The sequence below is a fragment of the Dermacentor albipictus genome, chromosome 5, assembly GCF_038994185.2.
Source record: "Dermacentor albipictus isolate Rhodes 1998 colony chromosome 5, USDA_Dalb.pri_finalv2, whole genome shotgun sequence".
In the NCBI taxonomy this organism is placed as follows: domain Eukaryota; kingdom Metazoa; phylum Arthropoda; class Arachnida; order Ixodida; family Ixodidae; genus Dermacentor; species Dermacentor albipictus.
Genome location: NC_091825.1, coordinates 151645643 through 151669896, shown reverse-complemented (window position 1 = coordinate 151669896; position 24254 = coordinate 151645643). Strand labels below are relative to the sequence as shown.

General features: G+C 40.3%; 1 protein-coding gene across 5 annotated transcripts in view; it reads left to right on the top strand.

The window, feature by feature from the left end:
- The window catches only part of Atg5 (autophagy protein 5), a 42989-nt gene extending 23442 nt beyond the window's left edge, over positions 1-19547 (top strand). The window contains exons 1-7 of one of the 5 annotated variants that reach the window (XM_070539191.1): positions 516-673; positions 1201-1311; positions 1404-1534; positions 1624-1702; positions 1821-2075; positions 14951-15059; positions 17461-19547. In XM_070539191.1, coding sequence (XP_070395292.1) covers positions 1201-1311; positions 1404-1534; positions 1624-1702; positions 1821-2075; positions 14951-15059; positions 17461-17588 — 813 coding nt within the window. In that variant the 5' untranslated portion in view covers positions 516-673 and the 3' untranslated portion in view covers positions 17589-19547. Of the gene's footprint in view, positions 1-515; positions 674-719; positions 860-932; positions 1048-1200; positions 1312-1403; positions 1535-1623; positions 1703-1820; positions 2076-13905; positions 14567-14950; positions 15060-17460 lie in introns of those variants that run through there. The other 4 variants (XM_070539192.1, XM_070539193.1, XM_070539189.1 and 1 more) reach the window with 4 other exon arrangements.
- Positions 19548-24254: the final 4707 nt, after the last annotated feature.

Here is a 24254-nt window from a genome sequence, read left to right as displayed (position 1 = left end):
GCAACCAATCAACTCAGAAAAATAGAAGCGAAAGAAGCGCCTGGGCACTGCCTAGGCCTGAGTAAATTAGAGCAGCTGCTGACAGCAATCTTGTGTCCTCACAACACATCTCACCAAACGTTTTGTTATTATTCTTACGCTATCACGGTGCTGTACGTAAACTGTCTATAAAGATTTTCTTTTTCTCTACCAGCGCGACATTATGCCTCTAGAACTAACGTTGTCTAGAACAAAGTTTCCAATAGTGGTTTAGAAAGTTTGATTCTGGAAATTATTATTAGTGTGTGTGTGTGTGTGTGTGTGTGTGTGTGTGTGTGTGTGTGTGTGTGTGTGTGTGTGTGTGTGTGTGTGTGTGTGTGTGTGTCTGTGTTAAAGATAAGTAGGACATTAAACAAAGGCTACCTTAAACACAATAAGAACAGCTTGATAGCGCGACCCACCGCCCTGTTTCAAAGGGGGCGCTAATAGCACTTTTCCAAGAGGGACTTTATCTTCCAACTATACAAGTAGTGGTGTGGTACATCTAGACGCTTTAGTCGCGTCGTTGAATGATAGTGATAGCTAATGATAAGAGCTTGTGACAGCTCGTGAGTCGCGAATTTGTTTTGTGGAGCCGCCTTGATAAGCAAATTTGATGTAAACATTTCGATTTTTCTATCGATTGCGGTCAAGTGTAAGTTACACCTTTATTCTATTCACTTGGCTATGTTCCTCAAGGTGTTCGAAGGTGCGGCAATGAACATTAATGAGACGACTAAAGCTACGTGCGCGGTCTGTGGCGCCTGTTACTTTGAGATGACCACTGCCATAACATTATTCGGTGGTTGTCATTACCATTCTCGATTAAGCGTAAGAACAGGTAAATAAGTTTCTTGCTGGTGAAGCAGCGCACAAATACGGACACAGTGAAGAGAAACAGGAAAAGACGACACTCGCGCGAGTGTCGTCTTTTCCTGTTTCTCTTCACTGTGTCCGTATTTGTGCGCTGCTTCACCAGCAAGGTATCATGATCACACACCAACTAGCCCAACTTTCCACTTTACTGAGGTAAATAAGAATACTACTTGAGCCGCAGAATGTCCTTGACCCTAGTTGACGCGATGCATGTGATTACTTTCTTGCAAATCAGAGTAACTGACAGGGGTACTTTGCAAGTTTGTAATTATCTGTCATTGGTACGGCTTTATTTCTTTTCCACAGATGGCAGAAGATCGAGAAGTGTTACGAGAAGTTTGGGATGGGCGGCTGCCGGTGTGCTTCAAGCTTGCCGAGGAAGAAGTATACACGATGCAGCAGCCCGAAGCTTACTACGTGAGTACCTGTTGCAGTATTAGTACTCGTTGCGCAAGAAAACTGAATCAATAGGTGGTTTGCTAAGCGTAGTTCTTGGTTTCTATTCACAGCTAATGATTTCGAGAATAAGCTACTTTCCTCTAGTGGTTGACAAGGTTCATAAGCACTTCTCCAGGCACGTTGATGAGCGATACAATGGAAATGAAATGTGGCTTGAATACAATGGTCTACCTTTGAAATGGTGAGTACTTCATATCGGATGTCGGTATAGTGTGTTAGAACGTAGCGTCCACACGTTCTAACCTATTTTTTAATTTTTTTTCCTTGCAGGCATTTGCCAATTGGTGTACATTATGATTGTAATGCTAGCGATTCCATTTTACCATGGGGCATCACGGTTCACTTCCAGGTACATTTCTCTTGGTGTTTATGATCTTTCTGCAAATTTTTGATGGATTTAGCATACAACTACGGCTTTTTCTCCAGAGTAACTTTGTCGTAATGTCGTGTATCTTTATATTGCGTAGAATTTCCCAGAGAAGCAAATCCTTCATTGCGGAAGTCGAGCTGTGGTTGAATCGCATTTCATGTCAGCCATCAAAGAAGCAGATATGCTGAAGCATCGCAGCCAAGTGGTTAGCACTATGCAGAAGAAAGACCACAATCAGCTTTGGGTTGGATTACTTAACTCAAAGTTCGACCAGTTCTGGGCAATCAACAAAAAATTAATGGAACGCATTGGTGGAGAGAGCTTCAAGCACATACCTTTTCGTCTGTATATGGTAAGTGCATATAACGGTAAGCTGAATCTGTAATCAATTATTTCTTCGTTTTGTTATTTAATTGACTTTATTTACTGCCCTTAAGTGGACCTATTGCCAGAAAAATTTGTGGGGAAGATATTACTAAAATTATATAGGAGGTCAAGTGGGAGAAATTTCTGGAAAAACAGCAATCCAGCAAAACACAGGGAAACAACTGATAGAATGTTTAATAGTCTTTTGTATTGTCATGTTAATAAGCATTTGCTTCTAATATGCATATATCTAATGAACAGAATACCACTATTTGATCAGTTGGGATCATCCTAGTGTTCAGCTGCAAAAATCCTTTGCTACACAACTCACAAACATGTTTTTATGAACTTAAACTGTGCTAGGGATGAGACGCCGAGGTAGAAGAAGACAGGGCGAACGCAGACTAACAACTGGTTTAGTGAAATCACGCTGTGCTGCCTCTTCGAACCATGCACATGGAGGCAGCATTGTGTGATTTCACTAAACCAGTTGTTAGTCTGCGTTCATACTGTCTTTTCTACCTCGGTGTTTCGTCCCTAGTGCAGTTTAAGTTCACAAAATAATGCCTTACCAGCTAGCCTCCCAACACACTTTCCTTGAGTTCACAAACATGTTTTGTTTCTGTTGTAGGCACTAGTAATACGTATTTGGCATTTGTGAGCCGGTGTCAGGCATGTGTTTGTTAGTATTGTGTTTTGTATATCAAGCAAACGAGCAGAAATGCACACATCTTAAGTGCTCAGGATCAGAGTGGTATTAGGTTTTAACCATAACGGATCCTTTTGACTTGCTGTAATATCCGAAGGTATTGCTATCTTTCCGTGCCAGCTTCATAATTCACCAAATCAAGTGAGAATGCGCGGTAGTAAGAGAGGGAATATTGTCGAAATTGAAACATTTGTGAAGTAGGTATGAGAAAATGCCAAATTTAATCTTTATTATAAACTATTGCCAGCAGTGCCTGAGCAAGCTTTTATTTCTTATTGTAGCCATGTGAGTACCTGAAGCAGTACAGGTGTGTTAGTCTTGTAAACACGACCACATTTTCAGGCATTGTGGCCACGATGCCACCACCAGGCTTCATACACTTACTTCAAATCCTTAAAAACCCTTGAATTTGGAAAAAGAGATTCAAGGGCCCTTAAAGCTCTGAAAATAAATGTGCTCTTTGAATTCATTGAAAGCTAATGTTGGGGGTGATATTTGAGCGTTCAAAATAACAAACTCCGCATAGGGGCTATGCCATGGGCAAAGTGTATCAAGAAGCAATCCTAGATATTTTTTTTTTTACTGTTGCTAAATGATTGCTGTGTGGCATGTCCACAGCCACCAACGACAGGCTTGCTTAAATTGCTGTTGCCATTGTGGAGCTAGACAAAGCCAGATCAAGCAACCGAGCGGTGCCACCATTTAGTTGTTTTGCTAGTTAGTTCACACCACAACCATCATGGCTTCATTTCCAAGTTCTAGGCTCCAGGAATGTCTAGCAGAAAGTAAGTTTCAGCCATTTGGCTTTACCATGACGGGTATCTTTCGTTGAAGTCAGTCACTATTAACTATCACCTGAGTGAAATCTTTACAATTTGAAGTGTATGTCCAACTCGGCAGCTGCTTAGCTGCAAATTGCAGCTAAGGAGAAATTTTCACTTTTTAATTGTATCTGTACGAATAACGTTTGTTCCCCCTCCTTGAATTTTGCCGTTCGTCATCCTTGAATTATCCTTGGGAAACATGGGGAAGGCGGGAGATGGAAATTCAAGGCTATGAGCAAAACGAGAACAAGGTGAAAGCTGGAGCCAACGTTTTGAAAAGTGGACTTGTCTTTTTCAAGGCGACATATGCTTTCCTCGGCACAGTATATATAGGTACGGTTCTTCTAAAGGGGAGAGGGGGTAAGCCAGGTGGATGCGGCAGTGAACGAGGGTGTGTTGGTAGCTAGGGTGTATAATTGAAAACAGAGGTTTGCTATTCAATGTCGGTGGAGGAATGTGAGGTAGCCGGTTGACATGTCAGTGTAGGTTCCTTCTTTTGTGAAGGGGCCTGGACAATGAGAGAGGGGTGGGGATAATCTGCTCTGTGGAGGTCATCTAACTGTCATCTTTCTAAAAGAGAGAATGAAAGTAGTAGCAGAAAATGGTGCTCATAGAAAAAAAATTGAATAACTATATAGACAAAAGAATTAAAGAAAGGATGAGGAAAAAAATACTGAGCAACCCGATTAGAAAAAAAAATACCTAGGTGCTGTTTTCTGTAGTTTGAAATTTAGCATAGCGAATAGATTCTCGCTTTGAAAGGTTTATGCCTATTGGTTGCAATGTCTTGAACTTATGGATGAGGTTTGATTCTGCATATTTTCTTTCTCGTGCAGAGAGGAAATTTGAATGTAGGATGTAGAGTTTAAGTTCATCGAAGGTGTCGCTTTGTTGGTTGAAATGCTCGGCGGCGGCGGCTTTGGGAAGCTTTTTAGCTGTGTCTGCGCAATGTCCGTTTAATCTGACGTTTATTGATTGCCCCGTTTCGCCGTCATATTGTTTCTTACAAAAGGAGAACTCAAGCATATAAATTACATCGGAACTAGTGCAAGTAAAGCTAGTTCACATTTCGTGTGCACAGCTGTTTGCGGTGATTTTAATTTTAAGGTCACTTTGAAGGTGCCTGTAATTTTTGCACCTGGGCCAAGAACATGCTTTTATTACAGGGGAATGATGCCGGATGATTTTTGTGTGCGCTAACACATATTTAAAGTTTGTTGTGACAATAGGTCGCCATTGCTACCACCGGGAACAATTTTCTCAGGCGCTCATTACTTGATAATATTTGGTGATATTTTAGTAGGATGTTTACGTTTGGGAGGGCATTAGAATATTTTGTTATAAAGGCTGTTGGTCTCTCTGATTCTGGTGTAGGCTGTTTCTTAGTTAATTCCTACTGCCTCTCCAATCTTGACGTGATGTCATAAAGCTTGTCGAGAGGAACTTGTTTACAGTTTGTTTCTGCTAGCATTGCTTTAAGTTCATTTAGTGGTGGATACAATCGTTGTCTTTGCTATACATTTTTCTTATTCATTTCACTTGTCCGACAAAAATTCCTTGCTTGGAGTGTCACGGCTGATGACTGGTGTAGTCTAAATATTGCTGGCCCTCGCAGGAGCGTCTGCATCAGCAGGCGTTTAGTGTTGTGACGCCATGTACCCAAGTACACGAGGGTTGGACCCTTCTGCGTTTAACCGTCCGTGGTGTCCGGGGAAAGGGTGACCCTGGAGGTTGAGCTAATGCAGAATGTTTGGTCCTTTATGGCCCCTCGGCCGTGGCAACACAGCTCTTTGGCCTCAGCTTCACATAGACGGCACCTCCGGACTGACCCACCCATGTGAAATCAGTAGTTGCCTTTTCCTGTCTCTCTCTCCCCAATCTTCATTGTTTCTTCTCACTTTCAATCTTTTCTGTCCTCTCTTTGCTTCTTTTTACTTCCGTTATTTTTGGCAGCGAGGGTTAACCTTGTGTGGTACCATAACCCTTGGCTGTACATATTTGGTTATAGCGGAAACATACAGTTGGTGTCCGTGGGGCTTGTTCTGTCCGTGGGGCATCCCCTTGTTGGGCTCCATGGGGTGCCCAACAAGGGGATTATTTTCCCAAACTCCCTGATCACCCTCATAAATGAGGGTGCACCGAAGCATTTCAATTTCTCGGCTACCAACGTGAAAACTTTCCAAAGTACCATCTGATACATTCTGAACAACAAAAAAAGAGCGTGAGAGTCATCTCACCTTTTCTTGTAGTGAAATGTCTATGTGATTCTATAAGCCCAGGTTATAAAGCTATGAAGCTAGCTAGTGGTGACGTCCTTTTGGAAGTATGTGATAAGAAACGACATGAGAAGGTAGGGAACCTTGCCTCTTTTGAGAACATTTCAGTTATTGTGACCCCACACAGAACTATGAATTTGATCCACGGCGTTATTTGCAATGACAATGACTTTTAGAAGGCTGGAAAGAGCAAAATGTTATCAGTGTGAAACGGATTAAGATGCTTGACGAGAAAGAAATGCAAACAAAGCACCTTATTGTCACCTTCGGCTCAAGCGTGCTTTCCGAGACAATCGAGGCAGGATAAGTCAAGATCCGTGTCAGACCGTGTATACGAAACCCTCTGCGATACTTTAAGTGCCAGCGATTCGGCCACGGTTCACAGAACTGCCGCAGCCACCAAACTTGTGCAAAATGCAGTGCTCACAAACACTCCTCTTAAAACTGAAAACTCCCTCCACTGTGTTAACTATGATGGGGTACATGCTGCATACTTGCGGTCCTGTCCATTAAGGAAAAAAAAGAAAAGATTGTGACAATCAAAGTGCAAGAAAACATACTATTCAAAGAGGCATGCAGGCAGGTATCCCAGCTGCCAAAGAACAGCTGTGCTGAAGTGGCACGTCAGTGGGCAGTGCCACAATAACCCCTGGCGCCTGTCCGGCCCATACAAAGTGAGCCAGCGGTGACGCCATGCCCCCTTGGCAGGTGCAGCCAGCGCTGGTCCAGTGTGCCAGAAGAAGAGACCATCAACTTCCGGGCTGGTGGGCTCAAGGGTATCATACCTTGAGAGGAAGCCCTCTTGTCAAACGCAGTGCTCACAAGAGCATGTGTCCAGCGCCTTGCAAAAAGCAACGGACGTAACACTGGTTGTGACGGCGCATCCAGTGCCTAAGGAGCTGCGCAATTCTATCGACCACTCCAGAAAAGACAAACTTTGTGTCATGGCGCTTGGAAAAGGCCCTGTGACTTAATTTTTGTTTGTCCAGCACACAGCACTAGCACTTCTCCTATAATGCAAACACAAATACTAAAATGGAGCGTTAACGGACTTCTCCATAACCTAGACAATATCAGAGTACTCCTCCATAGCTATAACACAAAGGTGCTGTGTGTTCAAGAGACGCACTTGAAGCCTACACATACAAACTTACTCCGACAATATGCTATTTTTCAGAAAAATTGTGACAATGCTAATGCCTTGTCTGGTGGTGTAGCCATCATAGTTGATAAGAGAGTAGCTTGTCGCTTTTTTTAACTTCAGGCACATCTTGAGGCAGTCGCCGCACAAGCAATCTTATTTAACAAGTTAGTTACAATCTGCTCGTTGTACTTGCCCCCTAATCAACAGCTCAGAAAAACAGATTGTTATTGCCTAGAGGATCAGCTTCCTGAACCTTTCATGATTGTACGTGATTTCAATGCTCACAACAATCTCTGGGGAGACGCGTAAATTTTCTGGTAAGCTCTGGTGCATGCCTTTTTAATATGAAAGAACCCTTATGTTTTAACTTCACGTATAACTCGCACTCATTCATTGATCTGGCCATTGGCTCCACTTCAATAATTCCTGACCTGAAATGGGAAGTAATAAAAAACCCATTAGTGAGTGACCAAGCTAGTAGAGGAAAGTGACTGTTCACCACATATGCCTCAATGGAAACTAGCAATGGCGGATTGGAAGCAGTTTAATGAATCAACTTATTTAACACAATATTTTATTGATTATTTTGCTGTAGATGATGCAGTACAGTATTTTACAGCTTTTATTATCAGCGCAACAGAAACGTGCATTTCTCAAACACATGGTCGTTCGTGTAAACCATGCGTTCAGTGGGGGAATGATGATTGCAGAGAGGCACAGAAGAAGCAAAACAGGGCATGGAATACACTGTGTCGAACACCAACTGGAGAAAATCTCTTAGAATTTAAACACATCAAATTGCAGGGAAGGCGGACAAGGCGACGGGCAAGGAGAATGAGCTGGGAGAGATTTCTCTCAAGCGTAAACTCCTACACGCAGCAAGTGAAAGTTTGGCATACGCTTAGGAGGCTTAATGGACAGCAGACCCAGCCATTACCCTTGGTTGATGATGAAGGGAATACCTTGAAAGAGCAGGCGGTCACACTTGGGGAGCACTTCGAAACCGTCTCTGGCTCAATTAATTATTCTAGACCATTCCTTAGATACAAAGAAATAGCGGAACATAAGACACTAGATTGGAAATACAGACCGAATGAATCCTATAACCGTCATTTCAGTGCTGCCAAGCTGAAAGCCTTTCTAAACACATGCTAGAGCTCTGCACCCGGAGCCGACAGGATTGTATATGACATGGCCTAAAACTTGCATAAAGATACACAAATAATACTTCCTGCACTTTTTAACATCATTTGGGCCTCTGGACACCTGCCTTTAAATTGGAGAGAGGCTATTGTAATTCCGATGCTGAAACAAGGTAAAGATCCATCTTCTGTTAATAGTCACCGTCCGATAGCGCTTACAGGTTGTCTTAGCAAGCTGTTTGAGAAAATGATAAATCGCCATTCGTTACATTTCCTAAAATCTAACAAAACGCTTGACCCTTGTCAGTGTGGTTTTATCGAAGGTGGCTTTACAACTGACCATCTAGTACGCATAGAGTAGCACATTCGTGATGCCTTCATTCACATACAGTACTTCTTGTCCATATTCCTCGATATGAAAAAGAAGAAGATGTGTCACTATGAAATATTGCCAGAATTGTCGGAGATGGACATTCATGGAAACATGCTTAAGGTTATAGCAAGCTATTTGTCAAACCGCATATTTCGTGTCAAAATTGGAAATGCTCTCTCCAGGCCATTTCTCCAGGAAACGGGGGTGCCACAAGGTGGTGTACTAAGCTGTACTCTTTTTATTGTAAAAATGAATTCTTTATGCTCATCAATTTTGTGTATCATGTTTTATTCAGTATAAGTTGATGACATGCAGATAGGTTTCAGATTGTGCAATCTCACAATTTGCGAGTGACAGGTTCAGCTTGGCCTGAGCAGAGTGTCAAAACGGGCAAATGAAAATTTGTTCAAGTTAAATCTGCAGAAAAGCTCCTGCGTCCTTTTTACAAGGAGGAGAGGCCTAGTCTCGGGTGTTGATATTGAACTCATGGGCAATGCATACCTCTGCACACGGTGCACAAATTTTGCGTGTCATACTTGACTCCAAACTATCCTTCATAGCCCACTTTAAATATATTAACAGATGTTTAAAAACAATTAATAGTCTTAAAGTTTTGTCGCAGGCAACACTGTAGTGATAATAAACCTGTACAGGAGCCTCATAGTGTTCTGTTTGGATTATGGCACTGTATTCTATCACTCTGCCACACCCAGTGCGTTAAATATACTGGATGCTGTTCATAATTTAGGCATCTGCCTGGCCACAGGTGCCTTCAGGACAAGCCTTGTACAAAGTCTGTGCGTGGAATCAAGTGAGTGGTCACTTAACCCGCAAAGGTCATACTCTAGTTTTGCATATTTCCTCAAAGTGCTTTCGAACCCTGAGCATCCTTGTTATGCAGCTGTAAATGACATGACATGTGCTGCACTGTTTCATAATCGCCCAACATTCAGAGAACTCTTCTCGCTGCGTGTTTGAAAGCTTAGTGAAGAAATGGGTGTCTCGCTTCTAGAACACCATCTAAAGACCCCAGCGAGGCCATTACCACCATGGCACTGGGAAATTGTAGAATTTGACATGTCATTTGTACAAGTATCAAGAACACGTTCGAATGCACTTTCTAGAACTGTAAGCAAAATACTTGTGCACAGAATGTTATACAGATGCATCAGAGTCACATGCGGGCATGTCTTATGCAGCAATTGGACCATCTTTTTCGGAATCAAATGTTCTGCACCCACTAGCGAGCATATTTACAGCAGAGGCATATCCATTATTGTCGGCTGTAAAGCACGTCATGCATATGAATTTAGAGAAGGCAATTATATTTGCAGGTTCATTAAGCAAAGTTAAGGCTTTAATGTCGCTACAAAAGTATAGAAATGCTGTAGTAATCGAACTCTATTCGCTTTTGCACTAGCTGTGCTGCTGAACAACGTATTGTAATATGCTGGATTCCTGGACACAGAGGCATTCAGGGGAATGTGCTCCTATTCTTAATCTATATCAACGACTTACCTTTGCATGTATCCTGTAATATGCGCATGTTCGCGGATGACTGTGTTATCTACCGCACCGTACTTAACATTTCGGATCAGATAACCCTACAAAGTGACCTTACTAATATTTCGGAATGGTGTACCACTTGGTTAATGACACTAAACGTTAACAAATGCAAAAGCATGTCATTTACCCGCAGTCATAACCCTCGGACGTTTGCGTACACAATTGACAATTTCGCTCTTCAATCAACCGACACTTTTAAATACCTCGGTGTCACTGTATCAAACGACCTCAACTGGCGTACGCATGTGCATACCATCATTTCAGCTTCTAACAAAACTTTAGGTTTCCTAAAACGTCATTTGCGGAAAGCCCCAAATCACGTAAAATTACTTGCCTACACATCACTTGTACGACCGAAACTAGAATACGCCTCAGCAGTCTGGAATCCGCATCAAGCATATCTCATCGACGCTCTTGAAGCGGTACAAAACCGCGCTGCTCGATTCATCCATTCGTCGTACTCATATGACGTAAGCATTACGTCACTGAAATCACTATCTGGGCTTGCGGACCTCGTTTTACGTCGGCGCATCGCTTCCCTCTGTCTTTACCACAAATTCTTTTACAGTCCTATCCTTCATCAAGCACCATATATCACGCCCGCGGCGCGCATATCATACCGGACGAGCCACTCGCTGCAAGTTTCACGACCACGGTCACGAACATCAACATTTTTAGCCTCGTTTTTTCTTCGCATGGCGGCAGACTGGAACGGCCTCCCCGCCGCCATTGTCGACATAATCTGCCCATCCATATTTTTACAACATGTTACTGACCATCTCCAACCACATTGTACATGATTTTTTCTTATATGTGTTGTTTGTATTTACATACGTGTATGTTGGTCTACATATATAGGCTTTGATATATGTAAATACATGTGTGAATATACTTGAATATGTATACTATGTATGTGTATATATATGCGTGCTTGAACTTGAACGTTACTTGAACTAGTCTTAATTCGAATCTTGTACCCACCCCTTATGTAATACCCCTGAAATCGGGGGTCTTTAAGGAAAATAAACTGAACTGAACTGAACTGAACTGATGAACTCGCTACATCTGCAGCAACGAAACCTCGCAATGCTCTCGTAGCTGACACAGATATAGATCTGAAACGTTTCCTGCGAAGAAAACTGAGAAGCTATTGGCAACACCTTTGAGATGCTGAGACGTCTAACAAGCTTCACCTAATTAAACCTCAGTTAGGCTCTTGGCCATCAGCAACGAAATCACGGGCAGCCGATGTCCTCTTAACTCTGTTTATAATAGGTTACACATACGGCACGCACAACTACTTGTTGACTGGCGATGAACCTGCGATCTATGCTAAATGTAGCAAGAGATTGACCGTCATCCATGTCTTACTGGAGTGCTGGGAAGCAGACACTGAAAGGAAAAGACAGTTTCCTCTAGCATGCAGACAACCTATCCCTTTTCATCCAGCAATGTTTCTTGGTAATGAACCACTATTTAACATGAAATCAGTACAAGATTTTTTTGATGAAGTCTGCTTGCTGCGTGCTATAGTAGCTCCAAAAATTCATAACGGGGCTTCACTTGTGAAGCTGCTGTTGCAGTGATACCGTTTTGTATAGCGAATGACTCCAGTCCTTTACTCTGGAAGGGCGCCGATGAGGCAGTAATGCTACTCACAGCCACACATTTTAGTATATCACCTCTTTGTGGCCTATATTTTATTTTTGCCCAACATAATTTTACCTAAACATATATTTTACGCACTCTACAGCAAATGTTTTTAGGCCTCCATACAGCCGTGCACATATGCACTCTAACATTGACCGCAACATCGACTACATCAACCATTGTCTGGCGCTCTTTGGCCTTCCCTGGCCCTTGCACCATAAAATCCCATTGATCATCATCATCATCATCATCAAATATTGCTGGTTATTCTTTGGCTTCCGGTAAAGTGTTGTTCTCAGTTTTCCATTTTCTATGCAGACCGTCATGTCAAGGAAGTTGATTCGACTAGGAGAGTGTTGAGCAGTAAATTTAATACTAGGGTGAAAACAGTTGAAATGGCTAAATAAATCGGATAGCGCGCTTGTATCGTGTTCCTATATTATAAATATGGCGTCAATGTAACGCAGACAGGTGTGGGGTTTTAGAGGGTATGATTTTATTATGATTATTTTATTAAATGATTTATATGATTTGATTGAGTGATATGATATGATTATAAATGATTTATTATGATTTGAAAATTATAACAGCGCAAACACATGCAACCGCAAACGAACAAAAACGAGACACAAGCGCTGACTGTCAACTAAATTTTATTGATAAGGCAAAAGGCAGAGGTGAAGTCGAAGGAAGGGATGCAATCGGGAAAAATGACATTGTGCATCGATGAACTTACGTGCTGGCAATCAACAGAAACAGAAAAAAAAACAATACTAGAAAAAGGCAAGAGATACTAACAGACAATTAATTAAGTAAGCAGTCACTTCTAAAAATTCAAGCTCTGCATCAAATAGCGATACTGAGAAGGTGCTTACACACTTGCTACCATAGTTCTTTATGTGGAATGCTTCCAAACTGACATGCACTGTCGTGTCGGCACTCTTACTGAGAATCTGTGCTCTTGCGAGAAGTGCTCACCAAACATTCTTGACACACAGAGTAAAAAAAAGTCTGTTAAATGGCATGGTTTCTCTGTTTAAAAGAAATAACCTTATGCTTGTTTAAGCAGACAAAGATACTTGGTTTGTTGTTCTACCAAAGGGATTGTACAACCAAAAAGCACAATTAGGGATCAATAAGAATTTTGTGCCTGTCAAGAAAAGTGCTATTAGAGTCATGACCAAGATTATTAACTTGCGCAAGGAATTACATCTTGACAAACTTGCGAGGGATATTGCTAAAACAGAGGTGGTAGCCTAAATGCATTCTTACAGCCAAGACCCACAAACCAGATATTCCGTTCTGGGCTATCGTTAGTGAAGAAGGTTTGTGGCAGATAAACGTTAGTTGGTTTTTGCAAAAGCATCTCAAAATGCTTGCTTTGGATGATCCGTTCCTTACAAAGAAATCTACCGTTGTCACGCTGTTTCTTGAGAGCACAGATACCATTGGCTTTGGTTGCTCTGTAGGTGACTTCTTTTATTCTGTGCCTCAAGATCAACTTTTGTAGGCCGTTAAGGAATGTGTAGAAGCAAACGGTAAAGTGTTTTTCTAAAATTCAACAGGCTTGTTAGATAATTGTTAATCTTTATGGCAGTTTTACCTGAGATCTACTTTTATTGTTTTTGACAACCTGCCTTTCTTGCAGCGCAACGGTATCTGCATTGGGTCCTGTGTGGCCCCAATTCTTTGTGACATATTTTTAGCAAAAGTAGATAAACTTTTAGATTGGTGTTCTTTAGGGGTGTTTGTTGTAGTGAAGGTTTTTAGGTATGGGAGGGTTGATGATTTTTTAATGCTTTTAAAAAAAGCAGACAGCCTTCACCTACCTCTTTACTGTCATCAGTCGGTTGACACACAACGCTGCATCACATTCCTCCATCTACATTGAATAGTGCACCTTTCTTTTCAATTATACACCCTCGCTGCTAGCACACCTTCGTTCGCTGCTTTGCCTACACACCTTACCTCTTCTCCCCTTTGGAAAAACCATACCTATACTATGTTGAGGAAAGCATATGTCGCCTTGAAAGAGACAAGCCCACTTGTCGAAATGTTGGATCCAGCTTTCGCCTGTTCTCGTTTTGCTCACTGTCTTGAATTAGCCTTGAATTTTGAGCCATATGTTCCAGAGAGAGGTGGCGCCGGTGGTGGCACTGTCTCACTGGTGGCACCTTCTGGTGACAAGGCAACTCGAGACCCTCTTGCAGCAAGAGACAACTCAGGTTCTTGTCGGTGGTCAGTACCTTTGTTGGGTGTTTAGTGTTGCTTAATGGTTGCTGAGAAATCATATGTGATGTTTACGGAGATATAGCATTGTGATAAATTGGAAGTGATACACTACTTAATATGTCACTTGTTAGCTCAGCTCACATGCACATGTGTATCATAATTATTTTTGAGAAACTTAGCTAATTACAGAAAAACAGAACATAGGAAACCGTGTATTGACACCAGGAGGCGATGATAACAAAGTTAAGTAATACCTCGGTTGGACAGGTGAATTTAGTGTCACTTAGAGCAAGTACCATTTTGCCGCGCTAAATGCTATTTTGATGGCTAGGTGCCAAATGGCAGAATAATTTGTCCTTTGGGATGATGATTTGGGTGCTACGATAGGCACCTGTAGTTTTATTTGAATAAGGGCCAATGATGTTGACTATTTAAAGTAAAAATACATATCCTAAAGTTGCATTCAGAAAACCTACTTGGACAGCAGCTCCATTGCGTACTTAGTAAATTTCTCCAATTGCTGTAAAACATGCAAGAAAAACGACAACTGTATGCCAGAAACAGTAGTAGCAGCCACCAATGTTGACCATCAGAAGTGTGAGGCAGTAATTTTTGTCGACTGAAACAGACACAGTTGCAAGAAATCTGCAATATTACCACTCCGTTTTTGTTTTTTTTTCTGTTCTCTACTGTTTCAACTACTACTGTGGTGTTGAGGCCGCATACTTTAAGGGAAGCGAACAAAGTAAATTTGATGAAGTTATTCGGTAGAACCTGTCATGGATTGTAAAGTCTATGCTATTTTTATGAGGGCAGTTTGTCGCTACACACTGCAAATATTGTATTCTTCAAAAAAGTGAGTATATGCTGTGTGTAGTGACTTGGGCTGCTTTAGTAACATTGAATGCATACTAACAATATTAAATTTTCCTTTTATTTCATTAGCCCGATGGAAGTCTTGTCCAAAGGTTAGTCTCACCGGTGGCATCTTCTGGTGACAAGGCAACTCTAGAGACCCTCTTGCAGCAAGTGGCACCTCAGGTTCTTGTCGGTGGTCAGTACCTTTGTTGGATGTTCAGTGTTGTTTAATGCTTGCTGAGAAATGATATGTGATGTTTACCGAGATATAGCATTGTGATAAATTGGAAGTGCTACATATTTCTGGTGAAGCCCCTTCAGATACCATTTAATTCTGCCTGCTGAAACTATAGCTTTAACACATTAATACATTTTGGGGAAAAGACGGGGAATGCGGGAGATGGAAATTCAAGACGATGAGCAAAATGTGAACAAGGTAAGAAGACAAGTCCACTTGTCGAAACGTTGGCTCCTGCATTCACTTTGTTCACGTTTTGCTCATCGTCTAATACATTTTTGGTATCATTAAAACATACAGCAGTAGATCAGGTTAAGAATCTGAATTCAGTGCATCTGTGGACGCTGCGCCGTAGCTTTGAAAAAATATTTCAGGGAAGGAAATGCATTCAACTAATTCACATTCAGTGTATTTGGCACTCAGTCACTTGAGAAATTTGCCTTATGTAAATTGTTAATGTTAAAAGAGAGAGAGAGACAGAAAGACAGAAAAAAAAAGAAGAAAGAATCCACTACATGACTACAATATTTGTGTTCTGACTCTTTCTCTAGTGCATATGGCGTGTATTAATTTTGCAACAGAGGTCTAATCAGTAATGTGTTCAAGATGAAACATTTTTAATAGCAATTCAATCTTATTTCCAGGCACTGCACACAAATCAGTCTCTTTCAATAAGTTTCTGTGAAGTGGCATGTACACTGATGCCTGTGGTCTTTAGATATGACCAATCATTTGTTGTAAACACAATAGCACCGTTCAAAAGCCTATTGTGAATCTTATTTTTTCCAAAGGTATTTTTCCAGAGCGACTACAATTGTCAAAAGTGGAAGTCATAATTTCAAACTGCTAGCATTAATAGGTTTTTATTATCATTCCATATACCATAATTTCTGTCTTTTCAAGGTTCAAATACCTTCCAGCAATAAAATTAAGGTGCTGAAATGACTGTTGGGCCAGAAGGAACAAATTTTACATTATTTGAAAGTACATTCTGCATAGTTAGTCATTTCAAGTCACACAGTTTTGTTACTCATTGTATTTTAGTTAGAGAAAATATCAAACTATTGTAGTAGTTTTTCTAAACCCTTCTCAGTTTTATTTTAAGCGTTGTTTGCAGCAGCTAACACTTAACCGCCTTGTATCCAACATCAGACTATTCATGCTGGTTCCGTATCCCAAGGGAGCATATAGTGATCATTACTTTTTAATTTGTATGTTAGTAATTTGTAAGTATTGATCCTGACACACATTTTGCTATACATGCAGATGATCCGAGCCTTTTTCTGACAGAACATGAACCTTCAGAAAGTGAAGACATTGAGCTGGTTAATGTTAACTTATACTAATCACAAATGCGAAAAAGACAAAAACAGCTTTATTTTAACAAAACAAAAGCTGGTAAACAAAAATATTGTGTTTTACTGTGATCACCAGTATATAACTCTCTTGAGTGGTTAAATCAGTTGTTGAAGAGCACTGATTTTGAACAGAATGAGTAAATGTGTTAATGAAAAAGCGTTCCAAACCAGTTGGAAGAATGCTATCATCTAAATTTAATTTCTACTGGCAGATATAACATTGTCACAACTCTCTCACAACACAGGAAAACTGAAAGTACAAAAGTACATGAACACTGCAGCAAGATGTTGCTAAAGTGTTGTTAAGCAGTCGTTGGCGCGGGCAACACATTTCTCGTGCGCCTGTTTACTTTAACCTAAAGGCAATACACTGTTTGATCTTTTGCATAAATATTGGGGTTGTATTTTGCAACAATCTGTCAGCAATACTTTCACCTTGTTGTGACAGATCTGCCGTGCCACTTCATTTCCCAAATTGAAATTGATGATGTCACCAAGCTCTTCCTTTAGAAGTACTGACTGTTAGGTGTGTTGGTAAACCGTACTCAAGGAAGAATGGCACAAACGAACAGGGGCGAGATAGAAAACACGGACGAGCACTTGTCTGTGCTATCTCATCCCTGTTCACTTGCACCATTCATCCTTAAGCTCTTGTGCTCTTCTGCTCTTGTGAACCTAATTTTGCTGTTGGAGGTTTCGGAATGTTTTTAATCTCCGTTTTCAGTGGGCCAAATGCTGAAAACACTCATATGAGCACGAGACAGTAAGCAGGACTCCTGTTTGACAGGAGTCTGCATTTGTTTCACATGTCTCATAGCGAGTGGCGAGCTGTAAAACATAAAGATCTATATCCTTCACTGAACATGTGCCTGCCCTCGGGTTTCCGCGTTCAAAGTGACATTTCCCTGAATGATTTTCCCAGGTTTTTTTGTTGTGTTGCATGCCTCTTTTGTAGTGACATGCTTTGCACGAGTGACATGGCGGGTTTTCCATTTCTTCAGATGGAGCCAAACATGTGGTCATCACTCATGGGATCCAGGTTCCTCTGGACACACCGCTTCAGTGGATGAGTGAACACCTCAGTTATCCGGACAACTTTCTGCATTTGTGTGTCATGCCATGCTCATAGTGATAGCTTCAAGTGTCCATCAGTGATATTTCGCAAATTTTACATCTCGCTAGTCGAGGGCAGCTTGTCTTGTGGTTGCAGAAAGGGCTTGCAACGACTATGATATATCAAGCGCAAATTGTTTGTATGGTTACTTCATACATTCTGCTCGACTGTGCTGACGATTTGCACCAGAATGGTACTACTGTCATAACGATGAGTTGAGCTGTAAAAAAAAAGTGATTCCTACTTGTCAAGGTGCATGCTTTTCTTGTCCACATTGTGCACTTTTTACATTTTTAGATGTCTGTTGACATCTTTGACTGGTTGCTTAGAGCACTTCAGCAATGCTACAATGACTGTATAAAGCAGCAACATTTGGAGACTAAAGCAGCTCCGCTATGCACAATCAAGTTAGACTGTCACTGTCAGAGCGTGCATAACCCTACAACACAACTCAAATGCTATCTTACTCAACATTGTAGTGCTGCAGAAGCATTTTGGAACCAGTTGAACATGTTGTCATGTTTGATGATGATGCTTGTTGGACGTTATTTCATAGTCACGTTAAGCGAATTACTGCACTGCCATCAAGAAAATTAGATCTAACTGGATCTTGTCAAAATTTACAGTCATGCTTGATTGAATGTGACTCCACTGTTGTGAGATTTTGCGAAAAACAAGTCATTCCCAAGTTTCTTTTTGTTCTTGTGCTGTAAAGCCTACTTATTTTTACAGTGTCGCATGGCCCCTGTCAATGTGTGATACATTGCATAAAGCTGTGGGCGGCAATTTCACGATTGCATTAGTCTGTTACAGCACCATTCATAGACAGCACAACTTGCATTTTTTAAAAAGTGGAATCTGAATAACGTTCCACCAAAAGCTCGAAAGCTGTGCTGCTACAGCCAATAATAATAAGGTATACACAACACATTTTCATTCATCCAATACCAGTCATGCATAGTTTTAAAATGCTATAAAAGTCTTGGCACCAAAAATGTGTATTCCATATGTAGTGGGTTCAGGAATACACCATTTACAAAGCTGATTGTAAAAACCTTCAGTTACCAACTAGCAGCAAAGCTGTTGTAACCTTTTCCAAATGTACCAGAACATCCTGCATATAGTAATCAAGTGCGAGTATAAAATGAAGAACAATTTTGGGGCCACAAAAAAAATATATTTATTGGTACATAACTAAAAACGCTTAGTCAACCCATTCAGTAAAAATTTGGTTAAAATTTTATACATGAATGTAAAACGAGAAGCAAATTTTATAAGCAGCTGCCAGAACAAAGCCCCATATTAAATGCATGGTTTCATGGTACTTACTCGTGTGAGTTTGTCAGCCACTTCGTATTCATGGTAGTAAGCACACAGATTGCTTTGTTCGATGACATGCTTGATCTTCTACTACGAATGAAAAAAGCTATTTAGTATGAACGAATGTCAATTTTAAATAATTTTAAACAGTGCGTGATAGTTGAGATACTTTGGTCATATGACCGCATGGTTTTCATAATCTATTTAAAAATACATATTAACGATGTTCTGTGTCATCTATACACATATTTCAAATTTTGTGTGTTCAGTCTGAAGATTGGAGTGCAGTGTTCGTAAGCTGTGTATGTGTATAGGATTTTTCTTAATTTATTAACTGTCATTTATTTAGATGAGAGAAGTTGTTCTTAGTGCATGTGCTTCTAAATTTATATTGTGGTTGTAAAAGTAAAAAAAGGCTTGTATCCCGATGCAAGCCATATGATTTACAGAGCATATGATGTGTTGCTATTCCATTGATTTTGTCGCTAGATTTAGCGACTTTTTTGTCAATCCAGTGACAAATTATTTTATTTAGCAACTTTATTTAGCAGTGTTAGTAGCAATATAGCTTGTTCTTTACCGGTTTCTCAGAATGTTTCGTTGAAATTAACGGCTCATTTTCAAAAATAAAATTCGTGAACTGATAAAAACTTACATACCTACTATCACTATAACCAAAAAGCACTCATCACCGTGGTTAAACACGGCACTAAAGTGGCTCAACAATAAAAAGAAAAGGCTTTACTGTGCTGCTAGGCATTCTGACTGAGTGCGCATGGCATAAATACTACAACACTGAAAAAACGTACCTATCGTTTGCTAGTCAAACAAAATGCTCTTTCTTTTTGACTACTTTACCAAACATTCTGCAAAATAACTCAACAATTCTGGAATATTATAAATCCAAAGCACTCACAACCATTTGCACTGTGTGACAAGCACAATAAGCCTATTCTTGATCATGAAACCGCCGAAGTACTTAATCACATATTTTCCTCCGTGTTTACTAATGAACCCAAAGGTGAACTCCCTGAATTCCCATATTCAAATTACCATACCGTGCCCGCAATCACTTTAAGTTCTGATGGCATCAGGAAATGTATTGATTCCTTGAAGCTGTCATCTTCACCTGCCAATCGATGGTATTAATTCCAAAGTCGTAAAAAATACTAATTATATAACTAGCGAGATCTTGTGTCACATATTTCAGCAGTCTTTGTCATCAGGAGTGGTGCCAGATGACTCAAAAGTGGGCAAAGTTACACCAGTCCCCAAAAAAAGGTTCATTACGCAGTAATTACCGCCCAATTTCTCTAACCAGCATCTGTTCAAAATTCATGGAACATGTACTTTACTCTCACATTGCTACATTCCTAACGTCTGTCAATGTCTTCCACCATATAACCAACATAGATCTATCTTGTGATAGCCAATTAGCTCTATTTATAAATGACATAAGTTCTAACCTTGATCGAAAAATCCCAGTTGATGCCCTCTTTTTAGATTTTGAAAACGCGTTTGACAAAGTTCCGCATCGATGGCTTCTCCTAAAACTTTCTCGCTTACACCTTAATCCTCTTGTTTTGTACTGGATACATAATTTCTCAACTAACAGACAACAGTTTGTGCACTCTAACAACCACTCCTCCTCTAAAAGCCCCATGCTTTCTGGAGTACCCCAAGGCACAGTCCTTGGGCCCCTTCTTTTCCTTATACATATTAATGATTTACCCGCTAAACTTTCTTCTAACATTCACATTTTTGCTGACGATTGTTTCATATCTTGCCCAATCATTATTTGTACCGACAACCGCACATTGCAAGATGATCTTGACAAAGTTACCACTTGGTGCAACATGTGGCTAATGTCACTGAACACTACAAAGACTTTACTAGTACCTTTTCATCAGGGAAGCATCACCATATTCCGAGGTACGTTCTCTGCAACTCGGAAATATCATCTGTGGAGTCGTGCTAGTACCTTGACCTTACACTTTCAAGTAACCTTTCCTTGTCTTCTAATATCACGAACATTACTAACGAAGCTAATCGCATGCTTGGTTACTTCTGCTGCAACTTGCACTTTGTACCCATTTATCCTTAAATATACTAACTTATCTAACTTTTGTCAGACGTAAGCTAGAATATGCATGCTCTATTTGGGATCCACACCAAGAAGTCCTAACACTCTAGAAGCAGTTCGAAATCGTGCAGCTCATTTTATTTATTCTGATTATTCATACCACACTAGTGTCTCTCAGCTAAAATTAAAAGCAGGAATTTTCAATGTAGATATAAGGTGTCATATGTTTTTAGACTGTGCCTTTACCATAAATTTTATCATTCTGCTCCTAGTACTTCAGCCATCATTCCAGCGCACCGTCAATCTTGCCTATTACGTCACAAAAAATCTCTGTACCCTCCGCCTGCCTGAACCATTGTGCACCTTCATTCCTTTTTTTGTGAAGACTGCGTGGAAGTGGAATGACCTTTCCGCCAATGCCGTGCACCATTCCAATCCACATCATTTCAAGGCTGCCATTGAACCTACATTACACTGAAATGATCACTCATCCCCCGTGTAATACCCCACACTGGGGCCTTTAAAGTATGAATAATAAAAATAATACATATTTTAGCAGCTTCAAAGTTAAGAAAGTTTCTTTACCTTCTAGAACATAGTTTATTAGTAATAGCTACAAACAGGCAGCTTAAATGTATTGTACGGTGCATCAGCTCGTTGATTATGATGAAGCAACAATGTTGTCCATTTACAACAGGTCATATATATTGTGCTGAGTGATACAGGCTTCATGTTGTGTTCATCAAACACATATACTTTTATGCTTCTTAGAACCCATTAGAATGGCTCTTAATATTGCGAGTGCTGCACTGATTACATTAGATTGGTGGATGTTTGAAAGTGTACATAACAGTAAATTAAATTATCAAAACTTATTGCAACAAATGAACAATAAGACAGGTCAACTGTAGAAAGGCACATATACTGGAGCAGCTGGACTCACTCAGAGGAACCTAAAGTATTGCTTTTGTTTTTCATGACTTTTGGACAAGTCAATACTGCACAGACCTTTCAGTTGGATCAAGAGGTGGCAACATAGTATTTGTCCTGTATAAAGGTTGTGTAATTGTCATCGCCATGTTAACATAACCAAATGCAGGTAGCAATATGTGTTCTCCTTTAACAAGCACTAAAACCTAAAACATTTCACAGCGTGGACTATATGCATTTTTACACTAAGAAACTGGTTCCCTGTGTTGTTTTGAATGATGCTGGATTTGTGACTTTATAATTTGAAGGTAAACAGAGTTTCAGCTTCAGATTAGTAAAGTAAAAGCCTTTTACTCAGCTAGCCAATTCACTGTTCATTCCTTATAAGACCTGCCTGAACTAGACATTTTATGAAAAGTTTCGGTAGATAATTTGCCCCACGTTAGTCAGTGTTGTGGTGTTCCAAAATTCCTTCATTTGTGATAGTTTGAAAGACCTTGAAGCAAAATTTTTTAGAGGAGGTACGTGGATAAACCTGAAAAAAAAAAAACAGCTGGTAAGACTGCAAGTAAAGTCTTGCCTCACTGCCATTTCAATTGCTGTTTAGCACTCTAGTGTAATGTAGATTTACATGTTCTTTAGTTCTTACTTTGAATTTGCTTTGATACCTGCTAATGAGTTGGTAGCATTGGTGTTTTGTTGCTGACCACAAGGTTGCGGATTCCCAGCTGTAGCAGCCACATTTCGATGGGGGTGAAGTGCATAAACATTCGTGTGCCGTACATTAGGTGCACGGTAAACTTATTTTGCACCATACAACTGTACAATGTGCAAAGAAGATTATGTACAACAACACAAAAGACTCATTTACTATTTTGTCTTGCTTCCATAAAAACATGAGACACAGTTGGTGAAAACAAGGTTCTTTCCTAACCTGGCTATTTCACCCGTCCCAGATCAGTGATGGAAGTATACCTGCCACACAGTGGGAAAGTACTAGTACTATTGGGTCCTTGAAGTGGCATGTTGATGCAAGTTGCAAGTAGTAGTGCGTGCACCAATGCAAGGGCTATGATACTGCATAATCATTAGAGAGATGGACGTAAACTTGGCAAGTTGAATGACATTCGTTATGATGGCAGTGAAAAATCTGCACTTGGCAGTCAGAGAATGATGTAGGGCTAGCAGGGAACTTGCAGCTAAGAGTTCAGTGTGTACATGCATAGGACAAGTACAAAAAGCCTACCTACATTTGTAGCCCAACTTATACTACTATGTGTGGACAAAAATATTTTGAGCAGGCTGATTTCACATTCAAATGTGAAGGGCTTCTATCATATCACACATTTTTTGTGTGCGTGTGTATGTTTGTGTGCAGTAATTTGTGTGTTGTCAGTACAGAACTTGTCCTGTGAAATTTTTTTCTCTGCTTGTTGCTATATTATTTGTGCTGCCATCATAATTAGTAATATGTTGCCTTGTATCATTTTGTGGACGCGGTATTTTTTCAATGAAATGGGTGTCTCATTCATTGGTTTGGCAACTATGTTTTCACTGTTTCTATGGTCAGCTGATTCTGATTCATGAATTTCACATGCCTTTCAAAATTTTGAAGATTTAAGGGCTTGCAAAATAAGTTTCTTACATTACCATGTAAGAAATCCACACACTGGCAAGGGTAATATGATCACACAGGTCTGCATAAGTGAAGCCTCTAGTACAGATGGAATATCGTAATAAGGCAGACTTGGTGCTCCCCTTCAAGGCAACTTTGCATACAGCTAATGAAATTAAACATTGAAAATCAGCAAGAAATATTCTGTTGCATATTTCAAGATTTTCAAAAGTTCTAATTGAAATAATCAGTGCTGAAATATTCAACAGCCTTTCATATTTTAAGGTGTTAATGTTGGGAGATGGATCTATATTTATATGACAACCTAAAACTGTCGTAACGTACTTGACACAACCATGTCACTGGAGCTGCATTGTACTTTAACAGCTGCAGATGCACCAGATGGAACACACACTGTTGGAAGAGACCACACACATGGCTTTTTGGAATTGAGCCACCCACTGTTTCCTTTACAAAAAAGTGCACTTACTGTTTGTTGCTGATCCATAACAGGCTTGTGAACACTGAGCATTCATGTTTGCTCCTACTAAAGGAGTGGATGGGTGTACTTCACTTGGGCGATGTTTCCTCTTACTCCCTAAGTTTGTGAAACACAGTGTTGTAAAGTTTAAAAGCACCCTTGGTAAATTTTTCAAGCAACAAAGTTGTGACAGATAAAACTTATGGTAACAGCTTGCATGGATTCTCTGCTGCTGCTGCTGCTGTTTTTAAG